This window comes from Capra hircus, chromosome 8 (assembly GCF_001704415.2).
Source record: "Capra hircus breed San Clemente chromosome 8, ASM170441v1, whole genome shotgun sequence".
In the NCBI taxonomy this organism is placed as follows: domain Eukaryota; kingdom Metazoa; phylum Chordata; class Mammalia; order Artiodactyla; family Bovidae; genus Capra; species Capra hircus.
The window spans coordinates 41,030,651-41,052,898 of record NC_030815.1 but is presented as its reverse complement, the minus strand read 5'-3'; the positions used below and the strand labels follow the sequence as shown (position 1 = coordinate 41,052,898).

Sequence of the window (22,248 nt, the reverse complement as noted above, 5' to 3'; positions counted from 1 at the left end):
GGAAAAAAAATCTACAGAAGGTACTTGCATGAACTGAATGTGTTCTGAGAACATCTGGTTTAACCAGGTAAACTGAAACCACTGTAGTTTTGGGCTTCTATTACTGCTGCTGCTAAGTCGCTTCAGTCGTGGCCGACTCTGTGCGACCTCATAGAGGGCAGCGTACCAGGCTCCGCCGTCCCTGGGATTCCCCAGGCAAGAACACTGGAGTGGGTTGCCATTTCCTTCTCCAATGCATGAAAGTGAAAAGTGAAAGTGAAGTCGCTCAGTCGTGTCCGATTCTTAGTGACCCCATGGACTGCAGCCTACCAGGCTCCTCTGTCCATGGGATTCTCCAGGCAAGAGTACTGGAGTGGGGTGCCATTGCCTTCTCCACTGATTATTCTGTAAAGCCCACATCCCATCACCCTCACCAGGATTCTTTGAGACTGGCGTTACTGGTGCATGAATATAAAATTAATTTTTAAAAATTAATTTTAAGATATCAACTGTATAAGCTCTAGGGATTACAATCACCCTTCAGGAATCTGCTAGGCTAGGATTAGGTGACAGGATTTAAGGCCAAATTTATATTTTCGAATTTAATATTTCAATTCTGCCTTTTGCAGACTGTTCTGAGTACTATGAACATTTTCAGTTTATATTTAGTTCATATAATCATTAAAACATAGGTATTCTCAAAGTGTAATTCTGGATCAGCATTATCAGAATCACCAGGTGCTTACAAGAAATACAAATCTTAGGTCATTCTCCACACTGAATCAAAAGGCTTAAGGGTGGGGCCCAGAAATGCATTTAATCAATGCTCCAAACATAATGTACATTCAAGTTTGAGGAACACTGTACTAAACATACCTCTTCATGAAAGTGAAAGAGGAGAGTGAAAAAAGTTGGCTTAAAATTCAACATTCAGAAAACTGAGATCGTGGTATCCAGTCCCATCACTTCAGGGCCAACAGATGGGGAAACAATGAAAACACGACTGCAGCCATGAAATTAAAAGACGCTTACTCCTTGGAAGAAAAGCTATGACCAACCTAGACAGCATATTAAAAAGCAGAGACATTACTTTGCCAACAAAGGTCCATCTAGTCAAAGCTACGGGTTTTCCAGTAGTTATGTATGGTTGTGAGAGTTGAACTATAAAGAAAGGTGAACACCAAAGAATTCATGCTTTTGAACTGTGCTGTTGGAGAAGACTCTTGACAGTCCCTTGGACTTCAAGGAGATCAAATCAGTCAATCCTAAAGGAAATCAGTCCTGAATATTCACTGGGAGGACTGATGCTGAAGCTGAAACTCTAATACTTCGGCCACCTGACGCAAAGAGCTGACTCATTAGAAAAGGCCCTGATTCTGGGAAAGATTGAAAGCAGGAGGAGAACGGGATGATAGAGGATGAGATGGTTGGATGGCACTACCGACTTGATGGACATGAGTTTGAGCAGGCGTCGGGAGTTGATGAAGGACAGGGTAACCCGGCGTGTTGCAGTCCATGGGGTTGCAAAGAGTCAGACACAACTGAGTGACTGAAACTTGAAACTTGTACTGCTGCTAAGTCGCTTCAGTCGTGTCCGACTCTGTGCGAACCCCATAGATGGCAGCCCATCAGGCTTCACCGCCCCTGGGATTCTCCAGGCAAGAACACTGGAGTGGGTTGCCATTGCCTTCTCCAATGCATGAAAGCGAAAAGTGAAAGTTAAGTCGCTCAGTCGTGTCCGACTCTTCACGACCCCATGGACTACAGCCTACTAGGCTCCTCCATCCAAGGGATTTTCCAGGCAAGAGTACTGGAGTGGGGTTGCCATTGCCTTCCCCGGAAACTTGTATTAAACAAGATCTAATCTTTTTCTTTGCCAGGGTTAGACTGCAATTAATACTTCAGAGAGAATAAGTAAGGCGGTAACAGGTATTCCTACAATGGCCCTGGCTAACTCTATGTAAGGGGGTGTTTCTTAAGTATTATTTGAAATTTTGCCTCTCTTTCATTCTCTTGCTAGCCAATCTTAACCAACCTTTAGATATTTTGCAATTTAATTAGTAACATAATCAGAAGATAATCATAATTTTGGTGAATCTAAAATTAATCAATTTACAACATATTAACATTTGTGATTTTAAAAATAATGTGATGAGAAAGAAAATGAAAGCTAACCACTTGAAAGAAGTTTGGGGCTCTTTGTGGATTTCCATTTTTTGCCTTGGAGTATTAGGTACCTTTCAGTGATGAAATTAGCTCTATTAACCCATACTGTAAACCTTACAACCACAGAAGTACAGTGCCTGGTCAATAGTGATTGCTCAATAAATGTCTGAGAGTTAGTGATTAAAGATAACAATCCAGGCTCTGAGTATATGAATAAAAACACTAAAAATTCACCTTCACTCCAAAATATTTAATAGTAAGAACGGTTCTATATATCTTTACTAAATTTAATGCAAGTTTTCATTGTCTAAACTTTCTACAGTCTAATAAAAGAGGACCTTTTCTAAAAGCAAGGATCAAGGTTTAATTTGAACCATGATCGCTCGTAGACAATCTTTTATTGGGCATAAAGTAAAAGAAAAGGTTGCTGCAGTTATATGCATTTGGGTAGATACACTTTATAATCATTAAGAGCTTGCCTGAATTTTTTTAAAATAATAAATCACTTTTTAATTAAAAATATATTCACATGCCTCCCACCCTTTTTCCTCATGCATTCTTCTAGAGATATCTTTGTACTTATATAAGCATATAGGAATGTATGGGGCTTCCCTGGTGGCTCAGGCGGTAAAGAATCGGCCTGCAATGCAGGAGATCTGGGTTTGATCCCTGGGTCGGGAAAACTCCCTACAGAATGAAATGGCAACCCATTCCAACATTCTTGTCTGGGAAATCCCATGGACAGAGAAGCCTGACTACAGTCTATGAGGTCATGAAGACTCGGACATGACTGAGTGACTAACACTTTCACTTTCTTTCTTTCATAGAAAAAAGTATGTTTCTATTCAATGTACACACACATGCACACATACACACACTACTTGTTTTTTCATTTAACAATATATTTAGGGATCTTTCCATATCTATTTACATACATATATACACATACACACTGCCTCACTCTTTTAAAAGACTGTGTAAAATCCCACTGAATGGACAATGGAAAAATATATATTTATTTCTTTTCTGATGAACAGTTAGGTTTCTTCCAATCTTTTTCTAATACAAATAACTTGAATGAATATAGTTGTTTATGCAGCATTTCACATATATAAGAGTATCACCAGTGGATTAAATTCTTATAAGTACTCTGAGTCAATAGATATGTGTTTTTTTAATCTTTATTAAAATTTCCTATTGCTCACCAATCCTATACCAATACAGTTTCTTAAGAACAATGGGACTGCCTATTTCCTTATGCCTTTGCCAAGCTTTACTAACTGTTTAGTTTTGCCTGTGTGAGAGAGAAAAAATAGTATCTCTTTGTAGTTTATTTTTCATTTCCTTTTCAGTAGACTGCTTCTTCAAAAGCTTTCTTCATTTTTGGCCTTTTTTTTTCTTTCCTGAAGGATTTCTAAGAGTAGTGTGTATATTGAAGTAATTCATGCTTTGAGTATAATGTTTCAAACTTGATGTGAGGTTGTTATTTCACTGTTGCCTTTTTTTGCTGTGGTTTCTTTCATATGGAATGTTTTTACTTTTATTGAGCTGATCACATCAATGTATTTTTTGTAGGATCTAAATTTTATATCATGTTTCTCCATTATAAGAGAATGATAATAAAAATATTTTTCTTTCCAAGTGAAATTAATTTTTATATTTGGAGTAATGTATGGAACCAATCTAATTTTCTCTTAAAAATAGTTAGCCAGTTGTTCCAAACATCATTTATCAATAGTTCACATTTTTCTACCTATAGGCAATGCCATTTTTATATTCCTAAATGCATTTGGCCTATTTATGATTTTTAGTCTATTATTGGCCTATATTAGTCTATTCATGTGCGTAGATTATTGTTTTAAGTATTAATTTTATGTACATTTGAATAACTGGTATGGCCATTTGTATCCCATTGTCATTCATCATTAGTTTTCTTTTCACAACTTTCTTCACTATTCTTATAGGTAGGTTTATTTATGTAAACAGCCTTTCTTAGAAAAGAAAAACCTACTGGTATCTTGATTGGGATCATATTAAAAATTTTTAAGTTAATTTATGGAGATTCAAAATATTTGATAGTGAAACTTCTTCTTCAATTACTCAGGTTTCCTTTTGTGTCCCTTAGGAACTTTAAAAAGTTTTATTCAGCAGCTGGATCTTACACATATATTATTAGCTTACTGCCTGGTATATTTTGAGTTTATTATAAATGATATCTTGGCTTATTTTTTAACTACTGTCATTCGTATCTAGAAAAGCTATGGATTTCTTTGTATATAAATTTTGTACTAAGTCACATTACTAAATTCTATTATTTGTTACAGATTTTCATTTGATTCTCTCTGATTTTTTTATCAAGTATACAGTCATATCTATACATTCTGACCTCTAATTTTATATTTTATTTCCTTCTCCTGTCTAACTGCTTCTTTCCTATAATTGTGAAAGCACAATTAATAAATCACATCTTCTTTTCTCACAAGGTGATGAGAAAGTTACTAAAACTTATAGTGGGTAAAGTTTAAATAAATGAGTTAAATTACTTTAACATTCTACAGTTAGTTTATAAAATCCCTAACCCATGAAATTTGGGGGGCACCAATAGTTATATTTTTTTAAATCTAGATTTTAAAAGAAACCAAATAATTCCACGGCCAATAAATACAACTGTAGTTATGCTTGCTGAGAAAGTGTTAACCAAATCACATGCTTTTGGAGTATGAACTCATAAACACGGAGAAATTCTTTCTCATTTGAGAACTGACATTTGGTCACAGGCATCATGTGATCGTTAGCCTCATTAAATTAAAAGACATGGATCAGCGGAACAGGCAGTATTAAAATATTATGGGTCTAAAGCTGACTCATATGTAGCTCACAGATGACAGTATATTTAAATTTGCCAGCAATACATTTTATATTTTATCTGGATCACACAGTTTCCACAAATGAAACATCAGTGATTTTTTCCATCACAATCTATATTAGTTTCAAACTAGTAAATTAGCTTGCAATTTGATTTACAATATAAGGACCAAGTGAAAGTTATGCAACAGGTCACCTGGAACAGTTAACTTCCATATTTATAATCAGAATTTACAAACATCATTAAACACTCCTAATCTAGATTTTGGCTGAAATAAAATCTAGCCATTTCTGGCATGTTGCAACATACCTGGGGTTCTGAAATGCTGTTTGAATATGAAATAGCTAAAAATTAAAATAACACATTCTATTTTGCTTTAGAAATTAAGGAGGACTCCATCAGCTATGCTAAGGAGTGGCTGAAGGCCCCATCATTTTGTGTGTCTTAACCTTCTACTTTATCAAGATTTCTAGGGGTGGAATGTCTTACAATCTTAACCATAAAATTACTGCCTCTAGATCTTATCAGCTTCAAAGCCGGAGCAGTGTGAAACTGACTGACAGCTGAATGGAATACAGATAAAGCAATGGAGACTACAAGTCACTCAAAGTCCCATTTAATTAGGTGCTTTGAAAATAAGTTCCCAGAACCTTCAGTCAATTCAGGATTTAGTGCAGAAAGGAGAAGATTTATGGTACTCTTTCAGAGGAGTTTTATTTGAGACCTCAGGTTGGCCTAGGGAAAATGGGACATAGGAAAAGAGAAAATATGAAGATTATAATGGACATACATACTTTTGCCAAAATAAGTGGGAAAAGTAGTTTTGCTTTACATTTTTAAATCATTAAGGCTATAAGATGGAGAAGGAAATGGCAACCCATTCCAGTGTTCTTGCCTGGAGAATCCCAGGGACGGGGGAGCCTGGTGGGCTGCCGAATATGGGGTCACACAGAGTCAGACACGACTGAAGTGACTTAGCAGCAGCAGCAAGGCTATAAGAAAATTATTTAAAATAGAAATTTATTATTTCTATAATATGCAAAATGTAAAATAACTGATTTAAGTATAACATCACATTTCTAAACATTTCTTCCAAGCATATCTATATATATGACAGTTAAACACATTGTCATCTCATGTGACTACGTTACTTTTCTATCTCTATAAAGTTATAACAAGTAATCCAACATTATTTTAACATTTTTTACCCTTTGGTAAGAAGTATGGGCAGTATAGCTCCTTCTAATATAGCCATTTCCCCTTAAATATAAAGAAGCCCTTTAAGTACTGATAAAATTAAAAAAAAAAAATCTCTGACACATACTGAAGTGGGAAAAAAAAAGCATGATGTTTTACTTTTGTTACTACTTGCAAAAAAATTTAATGAGAGGGAAAGAGAGAGACATTCTGCTTATACATTCAGAAGGTATCTCTAGAATGATACTCAAAGAACTCGGTAACTGTGACTGCCTCCTAGGAGAAGAACTGAGAAACGAGTGAGAGAGACACTGCATGAAACTTTCTTTTATCTTTTGAATTGTGCAACTTAAGAATGTATAACTTATTCATAAAAATAAATTAATAAAAACTTTAAAAGAAATAGCCATTGGTACCACTCCAGTAAAAAATTAGAAAACAAAGTCATTTTATGAAGCACTATCTTGTGAAGCACTTTCTCTCTGTTCTTGCCTGAGAAACCCCACGGATAGAGAAGCCTGGTGGGCTATACAGTCCACAGAGTTGCAGAAGAGCTGGACATGACTTAGTGACTAAACAATAACAAAATGTATTCATCTTCCTAGAAAAAGCATTCTCACATACCATATCCACAAATGTGTAAATTCAAGGATAAAGAAATAAAAGCATTAAAATTTTTGAATGAATTCTTAACTTTCTATACATTTCATAAGATAGCTCAAACTTTTACTTAAATAGCCATAGATAGACATTCAAATTTTCCTCCAAACAACTGAAAGAAATTACAATATTTTACATTAATCAAAAGAGGTAGAGATACGAACAGTACTAGTTTTGATACATTTACCTTGTGCCTTTGGTGGGATCTAATTTTAGCAAGAGTCATTTAACATATATAATTACTAAATGTATATACAGAAAAGTAGAAAATTAGCTTTCATAGCACAGTCTCAAAAATGATTAATGTAATCTTATTCAGTTAGTTTCCTTATCAAGAAGAAAAAACAACTCCATAAATAACCATCTAATTATAAGAATACAAATGTTATTTTATGGAGAAATGAGTAAATAAAGCTTCTTACAGCAAATTGCTAGTTACTGTATAGTTTCATATAAGATAAACTACGTTGTGATGAGTATAAAAATATCACTACTATAATCACAAATTTTTGATCTTCGTGTGAAAAATGTGTTCTGGTTCAAAATTGTAAAAAAAATATTGTTATATGAAAAATAATTTAGCATTTAAAATTAAAGACACATAAGGAGACCCTCAGTTCAGTTCAGTCACTCAGTCGAGTCTGACTCTTTGCGACCCCATGAATTGCAGCACGCCAGGCCTCCCTGTCACCAACTCCCGGAGTTCACTCAAACTCACGTCTATCGAGTCCGTGATGCCATCCAGCCATCTCATCCTCTGTCGTCCCCTTCTCCTCCTGCCCCCAATCCCTCCCAGCATCAGAGTCTTTTCCAATGAGTCAACTCTTCGCATCAGGTGGCCAAAGTATTGGAGTTTCAGCTTTAGCATCATTCCTTCCAAAGAACACTCAGGACCAATCTCCTTTAGGATGGACTGGTTGGATCTCCTTACAGTCCAAGGGACTCTCAAGAGTCTTCTCCAACACCACACTTCAAAAGCATCAATTCTTTGGCACTCAGCTTTCTTCACAGTCCAACTCTCACATACATACATGATTACTGGAAAAACTATAGCCTTGACTAGACGGAACTTTGTTGGCAAAGTAATGTCTCTGCTTTTGAACATGCTCTATAGGTTGGTCATAACGTTCCTTCCAAGGAGTAAGTGTCTTTTAATTTCATGGCTGCAATCACCATCTGCAGTGATTTTGGAGCCCCCCAAAATAAAGTCTGACACTGTTTCCACTGTTTCCCCATCTATTTGCCATGAAGTGATGGGACAAAATGCCATGATCTTTGTTTTCTGAATGTTGAACGTTAAGCCAACTTTTCCGCTCTCCTCTTTTACTTTCATCAAGAGGATCAAGAGGCTTTTTAGTTCCTCTTCACTTTCTGCCATAAGGGTGGTGTCATCTGCATATCTGAGGTTACTGATATTTCTCCCAGCAATCTTGATTCCAGCTTGTGCTTCTTCTAGCCCGGCATTTCTCATGATGTACTCTGCATAGAAGTTAAATAAGCAGGGTGACAATATACAGCCTTGACGTACTCCTTTTCCTATTTGTAACCAGTCTGTTGTTCCATGTGCAGTTCTAACTGTTGCTTCCTGATCTGCATACAGATTTCTCAAGAGGCAGGTTAGGTGGTCTGGTATTCCCATCTGTTGAAGAATTTTCCACAGTTTATTGTGATCCACACAGTCAAAGGCTTTGGCATAGTCAATAGCAGAAATAGATGTTTTTCTAGAACTCTCTTGCTTTTTCGATGATCCAGCGGATGTTAGCAATTTGATCTCTGGTTCCTCTGCCTTTTCTAAAATCAGCTTGAACATCTGGAAGTTCATGGTTCGCGTATTGCTGAAGCCTGGCTTGGAGAATTTTGAGCACTACTTTACTAGCATGTGAGATGAGTACAATTGTGCAGTAGTTTGAACATTCTTTGGCATTGCCTTTCTTTGGGATTGGAATGAAAACTGACAGGGAGTTGTATTTAGAAGAAGATCAAAGCATAATGAGTTGAGATATGACAGCAGTCAACTCTTCTACCTTAATATCCATGTTCTCCCAAAATGTTAACAATAAATAGATCCGTAGAACCCATGGACGGAGGCGCCTGGTAGGCTGCATTCCACGGGGCTGCTAGGAGTCGGACACGACTGAGCGACTTCACTTTCACTTTTCACTTTCATACATTGGAGAAGGAAATGGCAACCCACTCCAGTGTTCTTGCCTGGAGAATCCCAGGGATGGTGGAGCCTGGTGGGCTGCCGTCTCCGGGGTCGCACAGAGTCGGACACGACTGAAGTGACTTAGCAGCAGCAGCAGCAGCAGCATTAATTTAATGAAATGTAAAACATGTATTTAAGTAGTAACTTAGCTGAAGTCATATCCAGTGATGTCCCAAGAAAAATGTTACATAATCTTTTGAAAAATTCTTATCTAATACTATCAGCAGGAGATGCCTTTTAAATGTAAGTTTATACTTATATTTAAATAACTAATATATATATAGTTATATATATATATAACTAATATATATACATATTTAACTTTATACACATGGACTCCATTGACCAAATAAAAGAATACAGTAAGTAAAAGGAGAAAAAGTATTTTGACCAAATCTGAATATTGGTAGTTTGTACCATACTACATTCATCAAATAAAATTTAACATGTTACCATCATTATCTTCTGAAAAATTCTGAAATCTCTCTATACCTTGAAAATTGAAACATTTTACAATGCATAGGAAAAATAAAACTCTAAAACATGTTTATGTAAAATATTTTTTCACTTAAGGTTATAAAACTAAATATTTGCTCAAATATAAATTTTCCATTAATGTAGAGATTCTTGTAGTGTAAGAAAGATGGTTTTATATTGACTATTAGATTAGGTAAGAAAATATCTCAAGTGCTAACCATTTATTTTTCTTAGTAGTGGCTTCAATTTCAAATATGACCTCTTCTTTTTATTGGCTTATCCTGAAAAGTTGGTTTGCACAATGGAGTAAACCTTTTTGTGGCTGAAAATTATTCCTGATGAATTTAAATGGAAGTATTTCTATCTAGACAGAGGTCAAACGTAAGAGAGAATCAAGGCAATTATTCTAAGAACTGGAGCAGGAAACCTTGCTAGCCAGGAACTGAGTAGAAGTAGTAGGTCTGTGCTATTCCTAAGTCCTCAAATTTCATTAGTTTCACATCAACTGAATTAATGATTTATTCCATTTATTATAGGCTGTTAAGGAATAGCCCAATTGACCATTTCCCTTCAGGAATTCTGGCCAAAGTAGAGGCCAGAAATACGAATGCCTACACAGTTAGTTTCATCAGGCTTGCTATAGGTGACAGCTTGAACACTAAAGAACAGTCAGAAAAATTGAACTTATATGGCACAGTCTGGCTCAGTGTCTGGAAAAAACTGGCTTGCGTCTTGACCAGCAAGTTGTTAAAGACTGCGCTCATAGACATTCTTCATATGGTTCTACAGTGAATGAAAAAGGTACAGGAAAATAAGCAAAGCCCCTCTAATAACACAGCACCTACCAAAAACTCTATAGAGTTCTAGTAGTCTAAGCAACTATACTGTACAAATTTTCTGGCAAGAGGAGGATGGGAGGAAATGTTAAATAGGTGTCATGGCACTTAAACTTTGTTAACTTTATTATAGTAAAGAACAGAGATGAAATTGTGCACAGAATCACTGCCTATGGTGAATGAAGCAGATGAAGACCTTCAGCACGACTGAGGGGGAATCTAAATCACATATAAACGGTGGTAGTAAATGCAAGGTAACATAATACTATCAGATGTATATTTAGTTAATACATATCTATCATATGCCACTATTTTGTGTGTTTTCAGTGAGGGCACCTTATGATTTTCCATGTAAAAATTATTTCTTTAGGTAACATTTAAACTCCTTTTCCTAAAAAGAAAGTTTTCCTGTAAAAATGAAAACAAAAAACCACCTGTAACAAAAGCTTAAATACGAATGCCTTTTAAAAAGTGTAAATTAATATGTGCAACTGATACTAGGAATTGATGGTTTCTTTTTTTAAAAAGTTTTTTCCCTATTTCCAGGTGGTGTAAGTCAATGATTTTAAGTTAGTTTAATTTACCAATTAATATAACAAAAATCGCACTGTATTTGTGTAATGGATAACTTAAAGAGTCATGCCCCTTTTTACACTCTATATAGGAAAGAAAGAAAGAAAATCAAGCTATAAAATTTACCCTGTTAAAATCTGTACCTGTATACACATGACCTGAAATAATCAACTTAGTTATCTCAGTAGTGATAGCACTAGCAAATTTAGTAAACCTATATCCAGCTCATGAGGATGTTTAACAGATAGCTAGAAGTCAATGTGAAGGCAAGCAGGAATGTCTGGGGACGGTGAAACAGGAGCGGGTGTGGGATGGAGTGGTGATAAGCCAGCCTGAGAGAGGTGGATGAAATGAAAGTGGGAAAGGGACTCTTCCTCTCCATTTCCCCAGATTTCCTAAGGCCTTCATAAGCGGCAAGTACTTCCCTTTCCACTGAAAATACTGTCTGGGTGACCTTTATGAGGAGCATTATAAAGTACTGGCACCTAATCTATCGCCTTTCCTTTTATGGTAAATACAGTTATTTTACACCCAAAATATTGTACAATTCCTTTGTAAATATGATTTTAAAGCTGAAAAGAAATTAGGAAATCATTTAGTCTAACTAATCCCTTATTTCATTGACAGGAGAACTGAGGTCAAGAGAATCTATGATTTAGTTTCTGATCTACATAAATATACTGATATTACTGAAAGGTTTAGAAATGCCGTATTGAGTGTTATTAAAAGCAAGAGGGAAATGGATATTAGAAATGCTTCAAAAATACAAAGAAAAGAATGGAACATCTATTCTGATGTTAGTAGGAAAGAGTTAACTAAAAATAAAGGGCTTTAAAGACAGATTAGGGAAAAGATACTAAATGATGAAGGTATGAATACACGGTAATCATTACAAACAAAATATATAGAGAAAATACTTACCAAGTATATATTATATCATGAAGAAAATCCACAAAGTGAAAAATGTAAAGCCTCTGATATAATTATTTTCTATTTATTTCTATTTCATTATAAGAACAAATTATATGGTAGGAGTATAGAAAAGGGGTACATGCACTTAAGTCAAATTTCCAGGCCCCTTTTATATGAAACAACTGTAAGACCAATTCCATTTCTACTTTAGCTAGGTGGTTCTAAATGATTATTCTCCCTATGCTTAGCTGAAGTAAAAAGGAAAGACCAGGTTACAGAGTTTGAGGACATCAAAAACTGCACAGGTTTTTATTACTATTTCTATCATAACTTTTTAGCACATTAAAATGTCTTGTGTCAAAACAAACATACTTATTAAATTTTAAAAACTTGAAAACTCAAATATGTATTTGTGTTCCTAAGTTATTATTTGCTCACACCTATGATCAGAGCCAAATTATTAAATGTTTTTCACTGGAATGAAAATGAAAGTGGCAAAGGACTCATCCTCCCCATTTTCCCAGCTTTCCTAAGGCCTTGATAAGTGGCAAGTACTTCCCTTTTCACTGTGAAAATCACTGTGTAGATGGCCTTTGTCAGTGCTTCCCAAAGTGTCCCTCTGGTTCAATGTAAAATTACTTCACATATGGGTAAGCATGTCTAATTTTACTCTAAAGTACAGATTTTAACATACATTAGAAAAAGTTACATGCTAAAACTTCCCAACACATTCTTGCCCCGGCCCAGTGTTTTGTTTTGTTTTTTCTCTCTAAAGAGAAAAGTGTACGGAAGAAGCCACCAAGAAGCTGAATTAAACAAATAAAAACTTAAGATACTTACTGTCGCTGGGGAAGCCCGAGTGGTATGTGTCACCGAGTGTCCAGAATTCTCCATTGAGTTGCCGATCAGATAGGTTCCTCCAGAGCTGCTGATGAGTTGTCCTCCTGTGACGCCCATCTGAATCCCACCGGTGCCCACCATACTGTGAGATGAGACCACGGTAGTCACCTGTGCAGAGCTCCCTTGAGTATCAAAGTAATTCCCTCCAGTGTTTTGGCTGTACATCTGTGTTTCTGTGTAAGGGTAAGTTGTTGTTCGGCTTTAGAAGAAGAAAAGAAAGACATTTATTTATATCATCTTATTGTTTTTCCAGGGTGAATATAGGTTTAAAATATATCAGCTTAGCCTTTGGGACATGGTGAGTTTTGTATTTTTTGTGAAACTTCATTCCCAGAAATAGCTGGGCTTACTTTCCAAATTAAAGGTACATTTATTTATAAGTACCTCAACACTTTTCTGCACAGTAGAGTTTTTGCCACTATTGGGGCCTACCTCAAGTATATAAATAAGCTCAGGTCTTGTCCCTTCAAGAAATCCTGCTGTGTGACTTCTTAAATTTCTTATAAAACTTCCTGCAAATCCCAGTTTTAGGAAAGCTGGGATCTGGAATGAAGAGGGGTTGACAAGTCAGCTCCCCAAACTACTTCACACTGCTGTTGACTTGCAGGAAACCTCCATGACTAAGGTAGCGTGCATAAATCTCTTTCTAACCACTAGGCAGGATCTTGAGCAAAGCATGTGCCCTAAATCCCTAACTCTTTCTTCTTTACACTCAAGCTTCTCCTCAATGAGATGACTGTGCTACCTCATGTCCTCATTTTCTGCTTCCCAACAACAGTCAAGCTTCTGCCCTTAGCCTTTCACTGAAAATGCTTTTAATAAGGTCACTTGTGACCTCGTCTAAATACCAAGCTAAAAGGCTGCTGTCAGTCCTCATCTTTCTTGACTTATCTGCAGTACAATGTTGTTGACTATGCCATGTTGCCCTTTCCCTCCTTGCCCTGTTCTGATTAAGCAGCTTGTTTGATGGATTTATTTTAAATTTTCAATTGATTATATCATACATTTTAACATGACTTTTATTTTTATTTTGCAATTAGTGTAGGCTCTCAAGGAGTTTCAAAAATAGTAGGAAGGTGTAAAATACTTTTCTTTTAAAAAATTCAAACATCAGATTAAAATTCCCAGTGTTTTTGGTCATTCTCTTCAACACTACATCTCAGAGTGAGCCAGTACTGACAATTTGGTGTAGATGTCTGTGGACATTTCTATGTATATGCAAGGTCTTTCTGTTTTAATCTTTCTTGTTCATTAGTTTCTATGGCATTTCTCTTTCACCTTTTAATTTTTTTAGCCACAGTGTTTCAAGAATATTTTGGAGGCTCAATTATTTTTTGGCATATTAGATAGTAATTTTCTGAGGTCTCCAATTTTAGCTCTTATCTTTTCTCTCTTTTATTCAGACCATACACTTTGATCATATACTACATGACCATATTCATGCTTGTAAGTTTATACCTCCACTTTCTTCACTTTCTAGTTTTACTTTTGTTGTTCAGTTTCTAAGTTGTGTCTGAATCTCTGTGATCCCATGGACTGCAACACGCTAGGTTATACTTTAAGAGTTTTAAATCTAGATTTCTGAGAGTCACTTAAGTATCTCTGCTAGGGAACCCCTGATATTTGGGAGGTCTCCTATGTAAAAGTGAAGGTATGCCTAAAAGGGAATTCTTTTCTCTCCTGCTCTTTTTCCTATATTCCCCCCTCTCAGCAGAGGGCAGCACCACAACACTCAGCTTTGGAAATTGCTAATTCTTCTTGCTCAGGACTTCCTAGTTTGCTCAGTGGTAAAAGAATCTGCCTGTCACTGTAGAAGGCGAGGAGATGCAGGTTCGATCCCTGGGTTGGGAAGACTCCCTGGAGGAGGAAATGACAACCCACTCCAGTATTCTTGCTTAAAAAACAAACAAACAAACAAAAAAACTATGGACTGAGGAGCCTGGCAGGCTGCAGTCTATGGGGTTGTAAAGAGGCGGATGTGACTGAGTGCACGCATACTTTTCTTGCTCAGATTGACATCAGTCCTACTAACTTTATCTCCGAAACAATTCTCCAATTCTCCTTTCCATTCTTGTACTCACTGCCTTAACTCATAATGAGTGAGTAAAGTGAAGTGAAAGTCTCTCAGTCGTGTCCGATTCTTTGTGATCCCATGGACTATACAGTCCATGGAATTCTCCAGGCCAGAATACTGGAGTGGTAGCCTTTCCCTTCTCCAGGGGATCTTCCCAACCCAGGGATCAAACCCAGGTCTCCCACATTGCAGGTGGTTCTTTACCAGCTGAGCCACAAGGGAAGCCCAAGAATACTGGAGTGGGTAGCCTATTACTCCTTGTCCAGCAGATCTTCCCGACCCAGAAATCCAACCAGGGCGTCCAGCATTGCAGGTGGATTCTGTACCAACTGAGCTATCAGGGGTCCTTTAACTCATAATATTCTCCATTAAAATTGCCTTCTAACCAGTTTTCCTTCCTCTATTTGGTTCTCTTCCAATCTATCTTCAACTCTGATGCCAGGGGAATATTTCTAAAAGGAAAATATGAAAATTAAGCTTTTCTTAAAAACTTTCCTGTGATTCTCTCTTGCCTTGGGAAGAAATTCACAAGCTCTGACCTGTCTTCTCAGGGCTGATGCAGGCACAAGCTCCGGATTTGGTACCAGCCATGTCTTCAAATGATTCTTTGCTTGCACCACACTGACCTTGATGCTGATCTCCTGTAAAGCACTAGCTTCTCTTGCCTCCCTGCTATGTTGTGTGGGGTTTCCCCTGTCTGGAAGGCCTTTGCATGTCTGCGCCTCTCTTCCTTCGCCTAAGTCAGCCTTGAGCTCTCAGCTCGAGCATCGCCTTATCTCAGAGTCACTCCTCTGCACCCCTGTATTCTATAGCCACTCCTTACAGGACTGTCAGGTTTCCTCTCTGTACTTTCCCAACACATTGCACACACCTGAAATACAACCCTCAATGCACTGTTAATTTCCTTACGTCTTCATGCTCCCATGAAATTATGGGAGCATTCATTCCCATCTGTACCCTCAACACTTAACATAACTATTGCTACGTAGTGGGCTCACTAATCAACAAATAAAATAGGACTCTACTTAAAAGTATATTTGGCATAATGGTCACTTTCATAAATTTCTAAAACATACATTCTTTTTTTGCGGTTTTGTTAAAGCATGAGAAATTGGGCTAAACTATTTCAAGATTTTTCTGTATTATTTAAAATAGGTCATTTAACCCATTACAAATTATATTTATATTGCAATTTCTAATGCAAATTTCAGTAAAATAATAAGAGTGCTCCAAAAGTATTCAACACTGGGTAAAGTTACTGCTTTCCAGGAAAAAACCACCACAGATCCAGGTATAAATTTTAGTTTGGGATGATGACAGGAACAACTCCATAGAGAATATTTTTTGTTGTTTTTTTTTTACACATAGAAAAGTATCATTTAAAATACACATCTCTTCTCAATACTGCTGCATTTTCCAACTGGAAATCTCATTTATGTATTTCTTTCAGTATATACTTATTTTAATAAAACAGCCATGTTGATTTTAAATTTGGATAAAAAGAGAAATGAGTTCATCTTATGTCCCCTAAATATGACAGTGACCCTATTTAGCTGTACTTAACACAATCTGATGTTGGTATTTAAGTATAATCAAGTAAGATGTACAAACAGATACAGGGAAATAAATACTATGAGAGATGCACGAAACTGTGTCCACTTTCCTTTTCACAGTCTGAACAAAACCTTTAAGTATGCTTTCCAGTAGTAAGTTGATTTTACAAATAAATCATATAATAATAGCTATTAATAGCTAAATTTACTATTTACTATGCAACAGGCACGATCTTATGTGCTTTTCAGGTATTAACTCACTTAACCTTCATTACAACTTTATGAGATAGATACTCTTATTTCTATTTGCAAAGACAAGGCGAATATTTGGAAGTCTAGATAGATTAAACAGCTTTATCCAAAGCACACAGCTGGTAAAAAACTGGATTTGGAATATGTACTTAGCCCATTCTCTCAAACATTTCATCACATTAAAATAATTTAACTTTTAAATATGTCAATGATATTTATCAATGACTATTGTGGAACAGTCACAAAAGGTGGTACAGGTAACATACAAACTTTCTATTGCTATTTAAGAGTTTCTTATATTTTAGCTAAAAGATGATGCTGTTAAAGTGCTGAACTAAATATGCCAGCAAATTTGGAAAAATCAGCAGTGGGCACAGGACTGGAAAAGGTCAGTATGCATTCCAATCCCAAAGAAAGGTAATGCCAAAGAATGTTCAAACTACTGCACAATTGCACTCATCTCACATGCTAGCAAAGTAATGCTCAAAATTCTCCAAGTGAGACTTCAATAGTATGTAAACTTAGAACTTCCAGATGTTCAAGCTGGATTTAGAAAAGGCAGAGAAACCAGAGATCAAACTGCCAGCATCTGTTGGATTATAGAAAAAGCAAGAGAGCTCCAGAAAAACATCAACTCTACTTCACTGACTACCCTAAAGCTTTTCACTGTGTGGATCACAACAAACTGTGGAAAATTCTTCAAGAGATGGTAATACCATACCACCTTACCGGCCTCCTGAGAAATCTGTATGCAGGCCAAGAAGCAACAGTTAGAACCAGACATGGAACAATGGACTGCTTCACAATTGGGAAAGGAGTACGTCAAGGCTGTATATGTCGCCCTGCTTATTTAACTTATATGCAGAGTACATCATGAGAAGGGCTGGGCTGGAAGAAGCACAGGCTGGAATCAAGATTGTTGGGAGAAATATCAATAACCTCAGAGCTGCAGATGACATCACCCTAATGGCAGAAAATGAAGAGGAACTAAAGAGCCTCTTGATGGTGAAAGAGAAGAGTGAAAAAGCTGGGTTACAACTCAGCATTCAAAATACTAAGATCATGGCATCTGGTCCCATCACTTCATGGCAAATAGATGGGGAAACAATGGAAACTGTGATAGACTATTTTCTTGGGCTCCAAAATCACTACAGATGGTGACTGCAGCCATGAAATTAAAAGATGCTTGCTCCTTGGAGGAAAAGCTATGACAAACCTAGACAGCATATTAAAAAGCAGACATTACCTTGTCAACAAAGATCCACACAGTCAAAGCTATGGCTTTTCCAGTAGTCACATATGGATGTGACAGCTGGCCCATAAAGAAGGCTGGGTGTCTACGAATTCATGCTTTTGAACTGTGGTGTTGGAGAAGACTCTTGAGAGTCCGTTGGACTGCAAGAAGATCAAACCAGTCAATCCTAAATGAAATCAACCCTGAGTATTATTGGAAGGACTGATGCTGAAGCTCCAATACTTTGGCCACCTGATGCAAAGAGCCGACTCATTAGAAAAGACACTGATGCTAGAAAGATTGAAGGCAGGAGGAGAAGGGAACGACAGAGGACAAGATGGTTGGATGGCATCACTGACATCACTGACTCAATGGACATGAGTTTGAGCAAGCTCCAGGAGATGGTGAAGGACAGGGAAGCCTTGCATGCTGCAGTCCAAGGGGTCACAAATAGTCAGACATGACTGAGCCAGTGAACTACAACTACACTTTGCTAACTGTTTATCAGCACCCCACTACTCTCCTATCTTACTCAGAATGGGATCTGCAGAAGATGTACTTGCAATGGTAAAGAAAGAGAGATGGAAAAGATCACACTATTTTGGAGGATATTTACCATTGCACACTAAGACTTTGGAAGTTCTATGATTGTAGAAGTTGCAGTTCTATTATAAGAGCATCATTCCAAGGAGTTTAAATCACGCCATCTTCTGGGCATGACTCCTTTATATAATTAGTTCTCAGTGAATAATAGCAATACAAATAAATGCATCACAGATATATATAAAATCTCTATAGCCCTCAAGTCAGCATAAAAATATGGCAGCAAAGAGCTTTGATTTTCATACTTCCCCCTAGCTGGAGATGATTCATTAGCTAAAAAATGAGCAAAGAACAGGAGAAGAGTGAAAGTCACTAAACAGTATGTCTAATCCATAAACTATGTTCATTACTCACTCATGACCCATGGGACTGAGGAGAAAGCTTGTGTAAGCACACACAGGGGTAAAGATTGGTAATTTCCAGGGGGGAAAAGGGCACAATTATATTTGTAGATGAAGTGTCACAAACTGTTGCTGAATTTGTCTCTGGCACTTAAATACTTGCAATGTGGAAGAGAGGAGACTTTTCAACACTGGACTGGGTAACAGAGGCAGACCTCAATGTCCTCAGCCATTGCTCTTCAAGAGTAAGAAGGTAAGTACTAACTCAGTTGCTGGAGGCCTCTTTGGAGCCAGAGCCAGAGTCAGGCAGAAATTAATTCCTTAGTATCTTTTCAGTTTTAAATGCTCTAAGCTCCTGGATAAATTCTGAAGAAATTTTGTTTAAAAAAAGAAGTGCCAACAACAAAAACAAACAGTTCTTTCTTAGGAACTAGAAATAATGATTCTAATTCTGATACCTAAGATCAGCTGTCTTTCATACTGCTATAATGAATACATAAGAGTTATTGCTTGCACACTATTTACCCCAGAAATCCCCAAGACATATGTTTGAGAAAATTACTCAATTTTTGGCATATCAGATTGAAAGCAGCTAACTATTTCTGACTGTACACTCCTGAAACAACTAAATTCCCAAGCAATTCTGTTCACGTTTGAAACACGCCTGTTTGTTTGTTTGTTCTTTATTGATTGCCACAGACTGTTATGAAAATACTATGTCATATTATTCTATAGCAGAAGAGGAATCTTTCCATTGTTCTGCATATGTATCCAGTAATGAATGTAAACACACAGACATGCCCATACTTGCTGACGGAAAGTTCTTCATAGCTGAAGGTATTATCAGGTTCTGTGTAAATGTCAGGACTCTGATCCACTGAATTCAGTAAATTAGTGCTGTTGCATCCCGTCACGCCTCAGCATATACCTTGGCTAAGCATGACCCTGAATATTTACTCCTTGCTTACTCACTGCAATGATTATGTCAATTTACTTGAGTTATAACCAATTTTTCTGTTTTCTTTATCTTCAGGTGTCTTATCCATAAGTCCAGATATATAATATCTCTAAATTATGCATTTTGTGTTTTACCTAGGTTTTGAATATCCTCTCACCAATAAGCTATTCAACTACAAAATAAAGCAATGGTATGAAAAATTGCAAATTCAGATAATAAAATATCTTATAAATTTCATACCATAAAATTCAATATGAAGGTAAAATGTAGTAATGTTGATCATTATAATATCTTACATTGGTATAATGTTTTTATTGCTTTCAGGCTGCTTTGTAGATATTCTTTTAATAAATATTTACGGCACCTGGGGAAAAAGGAACATGACCTCTACTCATATAAAGGTTACATAACATAAGAAATAGGTGGTCAAAAATAAAAAAGGAAATAAGATCATTAGATACTTTGTTAAACCTACAGAAGAGAAAAACAGCATATTAATGGAAGGGCACATATTAGATCAAGTAATCAAGTGCTGTTACTTTCCCAGAAAAGATATTTAGGTTGAAACTAGAGGATGAAAAGAAGTCAGTTTTATGAAAAACAGGAGGAAAGATGTATCGAGAAGATAGTGTAGCATGGACAAAAGTCATGCCACAGGGAAGATCCGGTATTTAGGGATAAACTAGAAGTCTAGAGTGGGCGTTTAAAATGAATGAGAAGGACACTAGAAAAAAAAAATTAGGTTTAAAAAGTAGGTGAAAACTAAACTTGTAAGTAGTGTAAACAAATTTTTTCATGGGTCATGATCTGCAATTTAATGGGTCACACTAGCATTAAAAAAGACTAGACAACATCAGAACATATTATACCTAGGAGGATAAGAATTATTTTGAGAAGCTTTTTTTCTGTCATATGCATATGCAGCATGTGTGTGTGCCTATGTATATTTAGCTGAGTAAAAAACTGCACATCTAGTTTTCTCACTGGAGATGGTTTTTTAAAAAGCTTGAAAGACATCATGATGGACCACAGAATGAAGTTTGGATGTTATTTTAAGCTGGGATAGGAGTTCGAGGAGGTAAGGGAATGCTCCAGGCAGAGAAACAACCTTAAGAAAGGCCTGAGGTCAGAGAGGTAACAGGAGACCATGAGAAAAGGGAGTGGCAATCAGAGCACACTGCTATAGTCAGCACATGTAAGATGATTCTGAAACATGTTCATTAGATATAATAACAGGAGGTGATCTTACTGCAAGGTGTTTCCATGTAGTGATAGCAGTATATGTCTGATTAGACAGACTGAAGAAATACCTAAAGGCAGTCAGAATGAATCAGTTTTAAATATTTTCAAAAAGTTTGGGAGCTAGGAGAGTATGAGAATGGGGAGACCTGTTGTTAAGGACAGAGGTACATGATTTCATGGAATCTTCATTAAGTCAGCCACACAGGTTGCACAGTTCTGACTGGAATTCAGTGGCAGCAGGGGCCAACAGTGTTTGAGAGGGTTGTGGTCGTGCAGTGTTCTGACTGGACAGCTCCTAGCGTGCGGTTTTGTCTTTGGTCTAGCTAATGTTTAACAATGCTTGTACCTATTTTTCAGCTTGTTTCTTCATACTTCCTGAAACTTCTGAGTCACAAATATCTTTCAATAAATTATTTGTTTTGCTTAAATAAGCCAGACTTGGTTTCTGCTGCTTGAAACCAAGAACTCTGCCTTATATAGTTTTACATTGTGAAGTTTTTGTGAAAGTCACCAAAGCCCTACATGGAAGTAGCTCATTATTTGGAATCTTCAACAAATTGCTTTCATGTGGTACATAATCTCTGGTTGGCTAGCATGAAACAATACTGTTGAGTTTTGAAACAGATTATTTATTGAATGCTCCAAGTCACACTGAAGGCAGAAGACAGCATAAATAAAGAAAGCAGCCTCTCTCTCTCAATTATAGAAACACCATACAACCATTTCTTCTAAGCAGAGAGCATTTAAATGATAATAAGAATGCATAATTTTACCTGAAAATCCTGAGACTATTTCACTGAAAGAGAAAATATGAACTTGAAGAATATCCTTTTTAAGGTTCTTTATTAATCAAGAAGCAACAATTAGAACTGGAAATGGGACAACTGACTGGTTCAAAACTGGGAAAGGAGTATGATGAGGCTGTATAGTGTCACCTTGCTTATTTAACTTATATGCACAGTACATTGTGTGAAATGCTAGGCTGGATGAAGCTCAAGCTAGAATCAAGATTTCTGGGAGAAATAACAATAACCTCAGATATGTAGATCATACCACCCTAATGGCAGAAAGTGAAGAGGAACTAAAGAGCCTTTTGATGAAGGTGAACAAGGAGAGTGAAAAAGCTGGCTTAAAATTAAACATTCAAAAAACAAAGATCATGGCATCCAGGCCAACTACTTCATAGCAAAAAGATGGGGAGACGGTGGAAACAGTGACA

The 22,248-nt window shown here is 36.7% G+C and overlaps 1 protein-coding gene across 4 annotated transcripts in view; it reads right to left on the bottom strand.

The window, feature by feature from the left end:
* RFX3 (regulatory factor X3) overlaps positions 1 to 22,248 on the bottom strand; it is a 341,608-nt gene that overhangs the window by 99,994 nt on the left and 219,366 nt on the right. For all 4 annotated transcript variants that reach the window (XM_005683704.2, XM_018052027.1, XM_018052029.1 and 1 more), the window contains one exon: positions 12,713 to 12,971. In XM_005683704.2, the coding sequence (XP_005683761.1) occupies positions 12,713 to 12,971 (259 nt within the window). The remainder of the gene's footprint in view (positions 1 to 12,712; positions 12,972 to 22,248) is intronic.